The sequence below is a fragment of the Triturus cristatus genome, chromosome 2_1 (assembly GCF_964204655.1).
Source record: "Triturus cristatus chromosome 2_1, aTriCri1.1, whole genome shotgun sequence".
Classification (NCBI taxonomy): Eukaryota; Metazoa; Chordata; class Amphibia; order Caudata; family Salamandridae; genus Triturus; species Triturus cristatus.
In genome coordinates, this window is record NC_140581.1 from 83,709,202 (window position 1) to 83,726,218 (window position 17,017).

General features: G+C 46.4%; 1 protein-coding gene across 2 annotated transcripts in view; it reads right to left on the reverse strand.

The window, feature by feature from the left end:
• The window catches only part of LOC146863792 (receptor-type tyrosine-protein phosphatase kappa-like), a 1,244,093-nt gene that overhangs the window by 998,643 nt on the left and 228,433 nt on the right, over positions 1-17,017 (reverse strand). For both annotated transcript variants that reach the window (XM_085628087.1, XM_085628078.1), the window contains exon 4: positions 9,031-9,219. In XM_085628087.1, the coding sequence (XP_085484213.1) occupies positions 9,031-9,219 (189 nt within the window). The remainder of the gene's footprint in view (positions 1-9,030; positions 9,220-17,017) is intronic.

Below are 17,017 nucleotides of genomic sequence, written 5' to 3' on the forward strand. Positions count from 1 at the left end.
CTTGCTTCCCATCATCACAAAGTGTCACGAAAGAAATTGCAATATTGTAGACCGAAGGTAACCTACTTAAGTCACCTGTCTAAGGAGGGCCGTGCACTCACACCAGATCGCATTCAAGCTATTTTAGACACACCAGTACCCCGTACTCAGAAAGATGTGGAGTGGTGTGGCTCACTGGTTAGAGGCGGCAGACCCAGAAGCAGAGGTCGGCCCGGGACCAGGGTTCGATTCCCGACGCGGCAGGGTCTTGGGCCAAGGTCAGCGGACTCGATAATTCTCGCCTCGGTGCCTACTCTAACCATGGATCCCACTCAGCAACTCTGGGCAATAGCTTGCTTAATCTCCACTTACGGCCCCATCAGCGCCGGGGATGCTTGTCTTCACCTTGGAGATGCCCAGTAGGGACCATCTCACAGGATGGGTTCCCCAGTGGTATACAGCGCCGGGACGCCCCGTTGCTGGGGCAGCTGTGCGCTTTACAAGTATACAACATTTACATGTCCATGCATTGGTCGTACTTCTTTTTGTAGGCAATGGATATTAGGGTTTTCACACATTGTTAAACCCTTGCTAGCACTTTTGACTAAAGATACTCCAATGCCCCTCCCATGGACAGATGAATGTGAGACTGCTTTCCGACAGTTACGACAAGCTCTTTGTTCAGCACCAGTGTTAGGTACTCCAGATTATATGAAGCCTTTTACACTCTATGTACATGAGAAAGATGGATGTGCATTGTCAGTTTTAGTGCAGACACACGGTGACAAACAGCGTCCCTGTGCATATTTTTCAGCAGTACTTGATCCTGTTGCTCGTGCTTTACCTGGATGCTTCCGTTCAGTTGCAGCAACAGCGTCAGAGTTATGGGATAGTTTTGTCACATAAGCTGTTGGTGCTAGTACCCCATGCGGTTGATGCCCTTTTAAATCAGACAACGACGCAGCATTTAACTAGTGCTCGTCTGACAGGATACGAATTGACATTGTTGGCCCCTCACATTACACTAAAGAGATGTGCGACACTAAACCCAGCCACTTTGTTGCCATACCCGGTGACTCAGTCTCAGTCACAGGAGTCTCATGATTGTATATTCCTTACTGAGGAACAGACAAAGGGTCGTGTCGATTTGCAAGACACGCCCCTTTCAAGTGTTGATGGGGAACTATGGGTTGATGGGTCCTGTTTGAAGTTACCAGATGGTACAACGTCAGCTGCATATGCAATTACAACACTTCAGACGGTAGTTGAGACAGCTCGTATTCGACAGAAGTCAGCTCAGGCAGCTGAGCTAATAGCTTTAACACGAGCGTGTGAACTTAGTACTGACTTATCTGTGAACATTTATACAGATAGCCGCTATGCTTTCGGAGTGGCTCATGATTTTGGGCTACTCTGGAAGGAGAGGGGCTTTCTTACATCCCACGGGATGCAAATAATGCATGGAGAATTAATACAAAATCTCTTGACTGCTTTAACATACCCGAAGAGAATAGCAATTGTTAAATGTAGCGCACATAAGAAAGTAATTGATAAGATAGGACAAGGCAATGCTTTTGCACACCAAACAGCCCGTGAAACTGCCATGCAGCGAAGCACCACGTTTATGTACGTAGTGAAGTCACAGGCTGAACGCTGGCATGATACCAGACAGGAAGTGCTAGATATGCAGAGATCTGCTTCTGCAGAAGAAATTGAGCAATGGTCTAAGGAGGGAACATTGGACGATGAGGGCTGTTGGAGGAATAAAGAGATGAGCAAGTGGAGATTGCCTACAGCCTATTTACAACCTATGATTCATATGGCACATGGGCCGGCACATGTTGGAGCCTCCTCGATAAAGAAATTGCTCACGCGAGTTTGGGAGCATCCAGAAATTGCCGGCACAGCTAAAAAGATGGTGCAGTCTTGTCTGATTTGTCTTCAGCATAATCCTGGTAAAGGAACACAAACTCCTACAGGAGGGTTTGCTATGCCAACCGCACCTTTTGAAGTTTTGCAAATGGATTACATCCAGCTTGAGCGCTGTAACAACTTGAAGTATGTTTTGGTAGTGGTATGTGCCTTCAGTAAATGGATAGAGGCATACCCTACGAAGGACAATACAGCTCTCACTACAGCAAAGGTACTTTTGAAGGAATTCTTCCCTAGATTTGGTGTTTGTAAACTTTTATGGAGTGATAACGGACCCCTTTTTATTGGGCAAGTTGTCGAATATGTCCTGAAGGGACTATGAATTAAGTAAAAATTTCAAGCTGCTTTCCATCCAGCAGGGCTAGTGGAAAGGTATAACGCCACAATTAAATTGAAACTAGCAAAAATACTGGCTTCCACATCCTTGAATTGGCCAGACGCATTACCTTTGGCACTGTTGTCCATTAGATCAGTGCCACATTCGCGATCTGGTCTTACACCATATGAGGTGGTGTTTGGAAGGCCTATGAACATTTGGGGAATTCCTAAACCACATCCCATACATGATGTACCATGTGTATTGATGAGTGACTACCTATCACAATTGACTGACAGTTTGATTTCTATTCATCAACAGGTTCGAGAACCCCTTCCTGATAGGTTGGCAGGTGAAGGCCATGGACTTCGATCTGGAGACCAGGTGATGATCCTATCATTCCAGAGGTCGAGCAGCTTGGAGCCGAGGTGGCGCGGCCCGGAGCAGGTGCTCCTTTCAACGAGAACTGCGGCCCGAGTGATGAAGAGGAGGAACTGGGTGCACTCCACCCACTGCAAGAAAGTGCCGTCTACCTTGGTGGATCCTGCTGCCTTGATCGACCATCGGGACATCCTGGATACCGAGAGAGGCCAAGCTATATCACCTGACGAACCTGAGGAATTCTTCCCGGACCACACGATTCCTGGAGTATCCCGATACCAACTGAGACCACGGAAAGAGCCTGCATTGTCGAAATAGACTTGAGCAACCACCCTGGGTTAGTGAAACGGAATGCCGATGTGGCAAGGGGGGTGGGATCAGTCCTGTATAGTGTAGCAACACCCGTCTTGACCCTCAGTGAAGAAACCAACGGCTGCCCAGGGATAAGAGCTCCAACGATTGTTTCCAACGACAAGCTGATCATGTCCACAATGAGATCAACTGTTGCTAAGAGAAAGAAAGATCATTTGTGCTATAGGGTTTGTTGTTGCTATGGTGGCTGTAGCAGTAATAACCTGGTTTGTTGAGAAAGTGGCTCCTGCTCGAGAGCTTTTGATCGGCACTACTCCAGTATCAGTTGAACACCACTACTTTACGCTTCCCTACCATGAGCAGAAGCATCGACAATCTTATTTAAATAATACCTTTATCCAGATGTTGCATCATACTCATAATGCCACAAATACTACCAACTGTTGGGTGTGTGGGATGATACCTGCACATCAAAAGAAAGGAGGAACACCTTTTATTCCTCTTCCCTTTTCTCATAATGGTTCTTGTCATGCTTGGTATGCGCTTTTGTTTGCATCTGGAAGACGTACAGTAGGCGGGCTTCTTTTTCGCCTTAATAAAGTATGCTACCAAGATAAAGATGGTTATCCTCAAGCCAAATGGACCCAATGGGAATGGGAAGAGTATCAACCGGACAATATTTCAACACCATATGTCTTCACAAATATGAGAACTTTTACCAGTAATGAACAATTTGTGATTTCTGTTACTAGAGCTAAAGTAGATCTATGTGTAAGCAGTATTGGAAGAATTCCAGTGGGGAAAAGCGAATGTACGGTAATTCTGACTATTGAAGGTGTAAATAACAGTAGTTTTATAGCCTCACATAATACCTACTTTATCTGTGGTAGCCACGGATATTATCAACTACCTTTCGGATGGTCCGGTGTGTGCTATGTGTCCTTTCTATTGCCCCCTGTGTTTCTGGCACCTGCATCATACCACTGGGACCTTTAAATTATTCTACGATATCTCTAGAAATAGATACAAAAGAACAATAAGTGCTGACGAAGTAGACCAAACTGATACCACTCTGCAACAATATGTCGATTTTAATTTAGGTTTGTTCTTCTTTGTGGGTGCTGCACTAAACAGTAGGAAAATAAGACGATTGACTAGAGTGGTGGAAGCTGTTACCAATCAGACAGCTATGGCACTTGGGAACATTACAGAGGAGCTGCAAATTGCAAGGAATGTAGCTCTCCATAACCGAATGGTTCTAGATGTGGTTCTGGCTGATCGAGGTGGTGCATGTCGCATCATCGGTAGCAGCTGTTGCGTATTCATACCGGATCACTCACCTTCAGTATATGACGCAATATCAAAACTGCATAAGATTGCTGAAGAAATTCATCCAGAGACTGGTACTTGGACTTTTGCTGGATGGTTTTGGACTCTTGTTTCTGCTTGGGGCTGGAAGCTACTGACTATCCTGTGTGTAATGATTACGATACTTTTTACATGCTGTGTATGTATCCAATGTGGTCCAATGCTTTGCTCCATTTGCATCTCTGCCTGTATACCTGTCAAAAGGAATGTTGCAGAAACAAAGGCCCAACAAATGTTGAATAAAGAGGTGGCCGAAATAATGCTAATAGATGTACGGGATGCATATTTAGATTACCCCAGAGGAACGAATGTCTTCAGCTAATGCTAAAAGGGTCATCTGTTGTAAATTGGCAGCGATTGGGTTAGCATTAGCGGAATCCATCTTGTATTTAGAGGCTATCTTGTCCATTTTGTGGAATCCATTTTGTGTTTCTGGCAGCCATTTTGTTTGCCATGTGCTGCCACGTGCTCACCATGTGCGTTGTCCTCCCTCAGTGTTGACTGCTCTTGTAATCTGCCTAGAAACAAAGTATATTTAGCATCTTCCACCTTTGCACATGCCCAGTGAGTTTTCAGCTGTCCTTGCAGCTGTTAGTAGTATGTAACTGTCAGGATGTGTTTACTAGCATTGGCAAACTGTTAACTCCTCCTACCTGTCGACTGTGCATTTCTATATGACCTTATATGTACATAAAACCTTCTTCTGTACTTGTACCGCCTTCTTTTAAGCCCCTGTGTGGGTATAAAAGGACCATGTTCCTTCTGTTTGGTGTGCTACTTCATTCAATACCGAAGGGTGCTGTGTGAATGTAGTTCCACCTCATGAGGTTTATTAAACTTTGTATTTTCTATTTCAGTTTCTGTGCCAACTTCTTCCTATTGGTCTGAGGACTCTGTGCAGAGAAGGGCAAACCCCTTGCACTGGTAGGCCTAGCTGAGGTCCACTTCTACAGGGGCTCCCAAGTTTGCAAGGAGAGCCCCGTGTGCTGCCTGGACTGGACAGAGATCCAGGAGAGGCCGCCGGAAGTGAGTGCGTGCCTGCGCGGGGCTCCCGTGAGGAGAGGGAGAGCCCCGCGCCTTCGCTGATGACTGCAGGGGTCCCAAGAGGCCCAGGAGAGTGGCCGGCCGAGGCACAGTGTCAGTGCCCCATTTCCATGACCTGAGGAGGAGTTGGTCTCCCGCCAAAGAGAGTGGAAAAGTACCGCGTCGCCAAGAGAAGAGAAGAGAGCCCCAGTGAGTGGGGCTGGAGAGGGCACATGGAGGGGCTCCCCAAAGGCTTTAGGTGATGCCCAAGGGTTGTGGGTATGATTCCTGCACCATGCGGAGTCCCAGTGAGAGGGACCTGTAAAAAACACTGATTTCTTTAGGGGCCAACTTGAGGCTCAGCATAGGAGTGGGGCTCCATAGGTGCCAGTGCTCATTTTGTTCGCCACAGCTGCACCGCGAAAGGGAGCGGCCAGCTGCAACGTTTGGGCAAGGTTATTTTAGGAGTTCCAGAGCGGGGCTTCCACGGCAAGGTGGTGCCAGTGCCATTTTCCTTTGGGGGCATTCTGTTGGTGATAAGAAAGGAGTGAAATACCCTCCCCCGCCCCCCTGCACATTGTGCACCTTGGCTTTGCTGCTTTGGCAGCCAAAGGGCTACTTGAGAAGCCCTATCTTTGTGCCCTGACATTCTGGACAGAGGACATTTTGAGCCCAGTGAAAGGCCAGTTGGCCTGGGGGTCATTGTGGATGGTGAAGCCTAATATGATTGTGGCCTACTGTGTTTTATGGCATAATGTGTTTATGCTTGTGATGCCTATGGCGTAATGTGTTTATGCTTAGGAGGTTTAGGCACAATGTGTTTTATGCCTAATTGTGATGCAGACATAATGTGTTTATGTTGCCCATGTTAATGCCAAGTAGAGTATTTTACCAGTAGTCACTGGTTGTGTTTTATGTGTGCTACTAGTGCTTTCTAAAAGGTTCTGACAGTGGCCCGATTGGCCCTGTCATGTGTATATAATCCCCTGTAAACATTGCCTAGTGCCAGTGGGCACAGTGTACATTGTGTGATTATGATCCAATGTGTTTTGGCTAATACAAAGGCTATTTTTATATAACCTTGTGTGGAGTTTCTTTTGTGGTGTGCCTAGTGTGTTGCTGCTATGTGAGTGTGTTGCGCAACTGCTTTACACATTGCCTCTGGGATAAGCCTGACTGCTCGTGCCAAGCTACCAAGGGGGTGAGCCGGGGTTATCTTCAGTGTGTAACTCCCTTGCCCTGACTAGAGCAGTGGTTTCTCCCTGGCTTATGCGCATGCCCTAGCCAACCAGAAATCCCATTTCTAACAACGTCTGTATGCCCAAAGTGTGACATTTTGATTAACACCTTTCCCAGGCATAAATTTGTAATGCTGAGAGCTAAAGTCTAATTAGGTGGAGCCTGCATCGAGCGCGCATGCGCTCTCCCCTGGCGACCAATTGTATCTTGAGGCCTTTGTATGTCTTTGGGTCTGTGCTGCGATTGTGTTTCTGACTATACGGTTACATTATGTGTAAGCCTGTCTGAGTCATGTTGCTGGGCCTGCATGTCTGTGCTTCATCAGACATTGCGAGTGCCTTTCTCTTATCATCTCTTCTTTTAATGGTAACTTAATAAGATAGCTCATTGGGTTGGTGCGCCTGAAGATATTTGGATGTAACTGGCAGCCACATTTTTGACTCCCATCAGCCTTTAATCTTTCTGAAGTCGATAATAATGGTATCATTAAGTTGATTAGCAGGAATGTCTAGTTCCATAGGACCGTGAATAAGACAAAGCAAAATCTGGGCAAGCGACATGGAAAATGCATGTAAAATGGACGTTTTTACTTATTAAATTTAAGAGAATTGGAAAAGTGCAAATGAGCCTCATAGGGCTGTTGGAAGGTGAACAAATCAAAGAGACAAATATAATAAGCTTACCATCATCTCAATGTATCATTTGCTAATTTTCAGAAAATTCCTTAGCAAGGCTCCCAAAGCCATGCTTCCTTGCAGGAGAACTGCAACAACCCTGCAGTGCCTAATTTGTAAAATAGTACATACCCGGGCCAAGCATTTCCTCAAAAGATGCCACCTGGGCTGCAGAAGGAGATGGCACCGAAAAACAAGGCTGCATGAAACTTTAGTTCACACTAGGCACTCGCTGCCAATCAGACTCACTCCTGCATGTTCTTTTTCGCCCCTGCTTTCTCCCTTTCTCACTTTTTTTCTGTCTCTTTTCTTACCCTTTCTTTCCCCCTTTTATGTTTTTCTCTCTCTTGTTTTGGGTCAAAGTCTGGTCAGGACAAATTAGTGCCGGTTCCCAGAAATAAGCGCTGGTGGGCCGCACCTGTAACCACCGGCTCAAATTAAGCACGGCACCCCTGTAAAAAATCTTTACTACTATCCCATGTTCACCTGTGAAACAATGCTAATGTTCTCTTATAAACACCTTATCATTAATTTACCAAAGGTTTGTTGGCCCCCTCGAGCCGTCCTTCAATCCTTCTAACTTGTTTTCCATATTTTTGGTTAAACAGGATTGAAAATGCACCATTTGCTGCATATTGTTCCTCAGCCTTATCCGGTAAACATCCAATAAGTCTGATTTAATAATATTTCAAATTCACAATATTTTCGAAGCAATTATCTGGATGAACCTCTAAGTCACCCTGTAAAACTGTCTCAAAATTCCATTCGTTTTCAGCTTCCACACACCCAATAGACACCTCCGATCAGCCGGCCTCTCTCTGGCCACCGTTCCACCCATCTACGAGACCGGAAGGGGAGGAAAGTTCTTCTCCTACATCGTAGCCAAGGCCTGGAACAACCTCCCCCTCCCCCTCCAGCAAGCCCCAACACTGCCCCAGGTCAGGAAGGACCTCAAGACCTGGCTCTTCGGATGACCCCAGCACTCAACAGATCTGCCCCCCTCCCCCTCTCCCCAGCGCCTTAAGACCCTCGGGGTGAGTAGTTGTGCTTCACCAACCGTGATTGAGTGATTGAACACATCTAAATGCATTATTTGTCTCACACTTTTCATCAAACATTCCTCAGAGAGGAATAACACTGTAATCTAAAATACAGAGGAAAATGCATTTAGCATTTTAAAGTTTCGCATAATTGAAGAATTGTTTACAACTGAAGGCCTGTCGAGAACCCCCCAGCCTACGGACACCCCCATGGCCAGAATGTTTCCTTCATGCTGGCATCATTAGGGGCCGTACCCCCCAAGTCAATGCTCCAGGCTGCACCCTGGAATCACCCACCTGAAAACACAAGAGTCCATCCTCCCCTGCTGTACTTAAGAGAGATCCTACACTCACCTCTGCAGAGCCCACATTCAAGGCTAGTTTCACTACTGTTTGGCGTATTTACTCCACCATTTCAGTATCTCTGGAGAAAAGTCGATTCTGGCTATTCTCATTGTAAGGTCCCCGCTGCCTGTATATGTAAAGAACGTCTATAAATAAATACAATAAAAGTGCCACCAGTTCGAGGGTACATTTCCATTGTGCACATTTGTGATGCAAGTTCCACCAGCAGAGAGGCGCATTGGTGAATTTACATCCTTAAGGTGGGAGCAGCCACTCTGGTGGAGATGCTAGGCGGACACAAACCTCCTGAACCTGTGGATTTGACCCTCCAGCCTCTGGGGCGGTTTCAGCTCCCCTACAAAGACAAGGCAACGGCCTAAAGCAGACTCTACATGACAGCGTGAAGGTAGGTCACACTCACGGATGCAGTAGGGTGTCACATTCCAAGAGCTCCCAGTGCTCGGATCCAGTTGTCTGCACACCATTGTGTAGCTCGAAGGCTGATACCCCTGTGGGCAGGCGACTCCTACACTCTCTCCTGGGTCATACCACTCTTTGCGTGGGGTGAGGGTGAGAGCTGGACTTCTGCTGCTCGGATACTCGCACCGTCCTGAAAAAAGAAGTCAATTTAATATCACTTAAGGATCGTTAACCAACCACATGTATCTAAAAGGTTCTTCACGAGCATTTCACAGCTGAAATATGCAGAGATGGGGGGACAGAACAGGACATCAGACAGCAGGACATTCAAACAGTGTCATTTACAAAGAACACAAAACAATTTGCTACCAAGCATCCCAAACAGCATACACACTTCTGAGATCAACACACTCGACAACACCAATCTATAATGTTTTTCGTTGTATTTGTTGTTGAACACCAAGCACCAGTGCATTGTTGGTACCAAGGGCTGTGTGATCCTAACATCCCCTTTGGTACCCTTACAATGGTGATGCTGCAGTCAGCTCCTAACGTCACTGTTATCAGAGCTCTGGTACCTGTGGCAGCCCTGAGGCTGGTGCACAGGTGGGAAGTCACAGTGAATTGTGCACCTTGTGCATGTGTCCCCTTCGGATCTCTGCAGCCTCGGAGACCCTACTCACACCGGGCGACAAAGGGGGAGCGGTACAAAAAGCTTCAGGCCTCGCGACTGGAGCCATGGCTCAGAGGCTTTGAGCCTTCAGTCCATCAGATCTGCTCCAGGCCGGGTCTCTCTTCCAAAGCATCCTCATCATTCAGACCTCAAGTCATTCTAGCATCAGGTGTGCCCCAGCTCTAGCCTGAACATCCACACGGTCAATAACAGACCGGAAACACAACAGTGCTTGGACATTGAATCTTTCAATGTAAGGGAGTGCTCGAGGGATAGTTGGAGTATTGTGGGCTTTCCCACTTTGTTTTTGAAAAATAAAAAATATCAAAGGTTGGTAGACGCCTGTCTTATCTGACGATGGATGCACATCTGAGCTTTAGTACAAAGAAAGCAACCGCTGTGGCTGTGCTAATTTGCCATCCCCAGGGACACCACTCCCTTCACTAAACTCTAGATCAGTCCCTAGGTATGCTGCCTTAACTTCTACACCCACTGACTGCATGAATGAATGAATGATTGATTGCATTCATAAGTGGGAGAAGCCTTAGCAATGATCTCTTAGCACATTCAACTTATACCCGTGGTAAAGAAATTGAGATGGATCCAACCAAATCAAGACCTGCTCACCCACAGAGTAAGGCTCTCCTGTACACCTGAAGAGGTGAGGGCCAAGACGGGAAGGGATAACAGGGGACTGATCTCTAGCTTAAGCCTCATGAGCACAAGGCCTAACTTTCTCATTTACCATTTGTTTCTTACTCAGCTTCTCTCTGAAACAACTCCCATGACTACATCTATCTCTATGTGCATGAGATAAAGCGCCAACACTATGGGGGGAAATTGGTAGAAAGAGCTGGGAGAGGCATGCTCTTATTTGAGGTCAGGAGTGCTATGGGCAGTGTCCATTAAGGGCCTAGACTGTCCTCTCTGCACGTATTAATGAACTAATAGGGACTCCTGCAAGGCAGTCTTAGATTCTCTGGGGGCGGGGCTGATTCACAAAGGTAAACATACACGTTTGTAATTTGTAATTTTGTAGTTTTATGACCCTGAAGCACCACCTAATAATTCCAAGATTTAATCCCTATTTTTATTGCTTTTAGCTTTAAACCTGCACTTTCGTGTTAGATTTTGTGTGGGGGGCAAGTCTTCATGAGTGCCTAAAACAATGTGGAGCTAACCGGTCCCAGGGGGTGGCCCAGGCTCCCCCCATGTTTCTACTTATATCTTACAGCACAACTCCTCTATTCCCTACACTGGATCCACGACCCTGACAGAAAGCCTTGGGTCCAAGTGAAACAGGCTTTCTCTCCCTTTCCCCTTCCGGGACTGGTGAGGCTCCCAACGTCATTCAAAGCAAAATTTCCCCCACTATTGCCTTTGACATCATTGCTCCTAACTAACTGGGGTGAGGTACGACGGAGCCAAACATTCCCTTTTAGACTCACTCCCCTGATGCATAAAACAAACTTTCACCCCGGGCGTGACCCACCCTGCCTCCTTTTTCTGGGTACCTTTTCCAACGATGTCGACTTACAGCCAAGAGATGACTTAGTTTATGCTAAATCGACACATTAGTTTATGCTAACTCGACACAACAGCTTTAGATTGAGTCAGGAACTTCATTGGGAAGGCAGGCCTCCTGGCCATCTGGCTCTCTAGCACAGTGATATATCCATGGAGCCCCTCTCTTCCCAATAACCTGTGCTGTAAAGGCATATCGTGGCTCTACTAATACCTCTTACAGTTAACTCCTTCCAAAAATAAGCTTATGTATTGCAATGGGAAAGGGAACTGGCTACAGAGCTATCCAATGATACCTTGGGGGCCATTTGGTAAAGAGCAGCTACATCTTTGATTTGTATCAGTTATAAGGAAAATGCATATCAAATATTGACTCACTGGTATATTACACCCGTTAGGCTCGCCAAGATGTTCGGAAGGTTCAGATTTGTGCTGGAAAGGATGTGGGGAGACTGGCACCTTTACACATACATGGTGGTCTTGCCCAGTGATCCATACATTCTGGGTTGAGATTCAGAGCACAGTGCAGACCATTACTGTAGGAAAGTAGGATCTGCTTCTTATGGTTACCCCCACTTTTTGCAGATGTCTCACTGTTTTTGGACTAGTCTGACTGGGATCCTGCTATCCAGGAGCTCAGTCTATCTGCTTTCTCCCTTAAATTGCTATGTATGTACTTTAGGTACACTCCAGATTGGATACTGAGGTACACTTATATGTCCGTAATATATGGTACACCATTGCCCCAGGGCATAGGTACCCCAGAGGCCTCCCATGGGCTGAAGCAAGTATTATGCCACCCATGAGAGGCCATTCAAAATGACAAAACAGGTCTGCTACAGCAGCCTGTGTCAGCTGGTGCTTGCACCACTTACTTAGATATAGGTTCACTATATCTATCTATATCACTTAACTTAAAACCTATCAGTCACCCCTATGGCAGGCCTTATCAATCCTGAAGGCAGGGTGCTGAGTTTTACGTGAGAGGGTGCCCCTGCATGAGTAGGGCCCCTCTGCAGCCTTTGGAGACCATTGTCCAGTGTTGTCTGTGATGCAGCCAGACATATAGGTTAATTTGCATTATAAACCCGCAGTAAATGCTAACTTTAAAACGGCTGCTTAGTAGCATGAAGTGTTTGGTGTCAAACACCTTGGAATCATACCTCCACACCAGGAACTGGTGTGGGAGGTATAATTCCACCCTTCAGAAGCGAGCTTCATGGGTCACCGGTCTACCTGCTACAAGCTTTCTCAACCCGGGCAGCACAAAATGGATGCTGCCAGCCACAGACACATTTCTGCCCTCCTGCCGCTGAGCCAAGCTTGAGCAGAGAAAGGCATGACAATAGGCATCCTGTCAAAGGGAGGTGTAACCACCTCCCAGACAGTGTTTAGTGTATTGGGTCTGGGTGAGTGCACTTTGAGAGTCCTAGAAAGTCTGCACTGGGGGCACATTTCATGCCCCTATGCATAGTCCTGCTCAAACCAGTTCTGGGAGCCATTGGGTCCTGCTCTGGTGTGAAACTGGACAAAGGACATGTGTGTAGCCACCCCTCTGTCCTGCCCCTCCCCTAGGAGGGTCCCCTGAATCTGTCCAACCCTTTCCCGTGGGTATAAAGTGGGTTACCTGGCTACAGGACTTTAAATTTTACCTGGACAAGATTCTGCTTAGAAGAAACCAAGTACTTAGACTGTCTGCATGACGCTGGACAACGGAAGAATCTCCCTTGGAGTAAAGGAGTTACTCCCCTGCACTAGCAGCCACCTAAGCGCATCTGACCGGCTTGCTGCTCCCGAGCTCCTGACTACTCCGAAGATTTCAGAAACAATGGAGTTGGGTTTTAGAAGGTCCATGAGGTCGATCTGCCCTCTCATCAATTCTGAGGCCAGTATCCCTCGTGGGGACTGCGTGATCCTGTTAGGTTTGAAATTCCCCTTTCCCGCAATGCATTTGTTATGCTATATTAGGCTAGCAATAGGTGGCTAAATAGACGCCATTTGCATTCACAATATGCAACTCACTGAGTTATCCTCACAGCATGTAAGCTTTAGTTAGCTCGTGTGACTCCATTTCGTATTTCGCAATCGTTATTAGACTGCTTGGGCTGTGCTCGTACGAGGCCTCATTCTTCATATCTGCTCGCTTAAGCAGAACACTGTACTTTGTTATTATTTTCTTTCTTTTTCAAGGCTGTAACCCAACTTGCTAATGAGCTGATGTTCTGCCTCTGCATTACAATCTCAGGGCCCGATTCACAGAACTAACTTAAGACAAAATCCTAAACTTACTACCATTTTGGTATTCACAGAAGGCACTTACTCATTTTGGTATTCACAGAAGGCACTTACTCATTTCGGTATTCACAGAAGTTAGGAGTCCTAACTTTAGGACTCCTAAATGCCTTCTGTGAATACCGAAAGTCTTAAAATTAGGATTTTTCTCAGTTTAGTAGTAGTATAGTTAGGACTCCTAACTTTAGGACTCCTAAATGCCTTCTGTGAATACCGAAAGTCTTAAAATTAGGATTTTTCTCAATTTAGTAGTCCTAAATTTAGGACTCCTAACTTTAGGACTCCTAAATGCCTTCTGTGAATACCGAAAGCCTTAAAATTAGGATTTTTCTCAATTTAGTAGTCCTAAATTTAGATTTAGGACTACTAAATTGAGAAAAATCCTAATTTTAAGACTTTCGGTATTCACAGAAGGCATTTAGGAGTCCTAAAGTTAGGAGTCCTAACTATACTACTACTAAACTGAGAAAAATCCTAATTTTAAGACTTTCGGTATTCACAGAAGGCATTTAGGAGTCCTAAAGTTAGGACTCCTAACTTCTGTGAATACCGAAATGAGTAAGTGCCTTCTGTGAATACCAAAATGAGTAAGTGCCTTCTGTGAATACCAAAATGGTAGTAAGTTTAGGATTTTGTCTTAAGTTAGTTCTGTGAATCGGGCCCCCAATGTGTAACTCTGCTCCCACGTTAGGAGACGCTGAGACTCGGCACAGTGGCCTTGGACCACTGATAGAGTGTACCCATCTGGCAGGTGTTCGCTCATCTCTCTGTGCCTCCTTTGTTCATGCCCGGCACAAGCCGGTAACTTTCCATTGAAGGCGTGTCCGAAGTCTCCATAAAGGTTTATTATGTATTAGCATGTGTTGTGGAGTCAGTCCCCTCGGTAGACATCTTAGGGTGAAGGCCTGACTGGGCTGCTCTGCAGAGTATATGCTGAATAAATATAAGTGTGTATTCTCTACTGTCTGACCGACTCTTCATTTTGGGAAGGTACAGCAGGTGGTCGTGAGTGACATGCCTGGTCCTAGAGGGCCCCGTCATTCAGTTGGCGCCCAAACAGGGACGCCGCAAAGTGTGGTCCCCTGACCCATAATCGGGTGACAGCGGTCGGGGTGGTGTCTGGTCAGTCGGGTGGATCGGGGCCCCACATCCATAAGACCGAGCTTGGTTCTCGCAGCTGCCCCGCCCTTTCGATCGGGCAGATCCTCGGCTAGTGGTCACCGGCTGGGGTCCTGAGAAGGCGAAACCTTGGAGTTGACCATTTGGTCTGAAGAGTAGGCAGTGGAGAATAATTTGACTCGACCTGTGTGCACCAGGTGAGTGATTTGATTCTTGGAAAATGGCGCCTTGCATGAACGACACAAACCTATGGACTGTGTCTGGTACAGTCTGCGGACTGTCTTGTCTTGGACTTGATGGGTTTGCGGACCCTTGAGGGACACAGAGTGTTTCGGCCTGCTCCGGTCAGCCCGGAAGATCCTACCCCTCCTCCCGATGGCCACTAGGAGGTTACTAATCCAGGGTCTCATCATTTCACGGTTGGACTACAGCAATGCACTGTTTCTGGGGGCTCCAGAATCAACTCTAAACAAATTGCAACAAGTGCAAAATGCTGCCGCCAGGCTTTTGACGGACCTTCCCAGGCGGCAGTCAGCCCGACCTGCGTTGAAGGCGCTCCACTGGCTCCCTGTGAGAGAGAGGGTGAAGTTTAAAGCACTCTGCATGGCTCACAAAATCTTGCAGGGAGTATGGTCCAACCTTATAAGGCCTCTCGCGCCCTCCGCTCAGACCACCAACATCTCTTGCAAGTCGCGAAAGTAAAAAAAGCCAGGACTGGCGGTATAAGATTTTCCGTCAACGTGGCAGCATTATGGAACTCCCTTCCGCATGCCCTTCGCTCCGAAACTGGCACCTTGCGATTTCGCAAACTTTTAAAGACTCATCTGTTCCCTGCTTAGTGCTCTGCTGGTTTGGTGTGTACTCTGGACGAGCGCTGGGATGTCCAAGGGTAACCACGCGCTATACAAGATTCAATAATAATAACAGAGTGCTTGTGAGCAGTCTTCCAGGCCAACTGGTAATTGGACTCTTTGTGAAAAGGTCCGGGACCGTTCACAGGTAATCTGCCAGACCAACTGGTAAATGGATATGCTCTTGAAAAGCTCTGGGGCTGAGGCCTGTCCTCTTGTATCGGTACAGTCTCTGGACTGTGTTGGGTGCAGTTTGCAGAGTGCCTTGCTTGGATGACACGAGTCGATGGGCTGTGTCTTGGTTTAGTCTTCGAACTGTCTCGGTTTAAATTTGGGAGGTGTGCTGACCCTTGGAAAAGACACAGAGTGTTCATGAACAGACTGTCAGGCCAACTGGTAATTTGGCCCGCGCTCAAAAAGGTCTGGGACTATTTGCAAACAATCTGCCAGGCCAACTGGTAATTTGGACTGTGCCCAAAAATACCTGGTGCTAGTGCCTGTCTTATTGAACTTGGTACAGTCTCCGGACTGTAGGGAGCAATCTTCGGATTGTTTTGGCTGGTTTTTGGACAATATTTTTTTTTTATTGTTTTCTTTTCTTACTGCTAGTGGTGTTATATTTGTCCGTTTGGGACAGTACCTGTGTCTCACATTGAGATGTCTTGTCTAAGAAAATTGGGGTGTTTTGGATGTCGGTGTTGTTCTGAAATACAGTGGTCATTCACTGGTTCGTTTGATGAACAACAATTGAATATCTTGCAAGACAGATTGTTCGCCAAATAGAGTAGGCAGTCGATGTTTGATTCTTTGAGAGTATGGCAGAAGGAAGAAAAACAGGTAGTCTGATGCAGTCACCAGACTGACTAGTGGTTGTATTGTTGTTTTTGATTGCTATGAGGTTTGTGGACTGACGTCGGTAATTGTGTTTTGAAATGCTTGTTTGAATGAGTAAAGACTGTGTTTTTGTGTGGAGGTAAGGATGCCTTGCCTCAGCAAGCTGTATTGTGTTGGAGTTTTTGTTTGACATGGTCTGGGGACCGTCTCTGGGGAAAATACTTGAAATTCCTTTGTCAGTTACAATGATGAGTGTGGCCCCTTCATGAAAAAGTCAACAATTAGCTTAATTTGGTCTCTTGTTGTTGGTGTGCTCTGCAGATGCCCATTGGAAGGAGGTCAGCTGGCACCTCCTGACGCCACTTTACATTTTGGAGAATAAAATAACAAATGAATAAAATTATGGTTTGATCAGCAATGCTAGCAAGAATGTACATTTGTTTTGATATAGGAAGAGTAGAACTGGAGAAAAATGTAAGGAAGAGATGTGTATTTATATTCTAAGCAGCGCTGTAATGATTTAACCCCTTCGCTGCCAGGCCTTTTCCCCTCCTGTGCCACGCCCTTTTTTGGCTATTTGGGGTAGTGAGCGCTGAGGCCCCTGTAACTTTTTGACCACATAAGGTATTCACGCCAACTTTGCGTCCTTTTCTTCCAACATCATGGGGATTCTGAAGGTACTCAGGGTTTGTGGA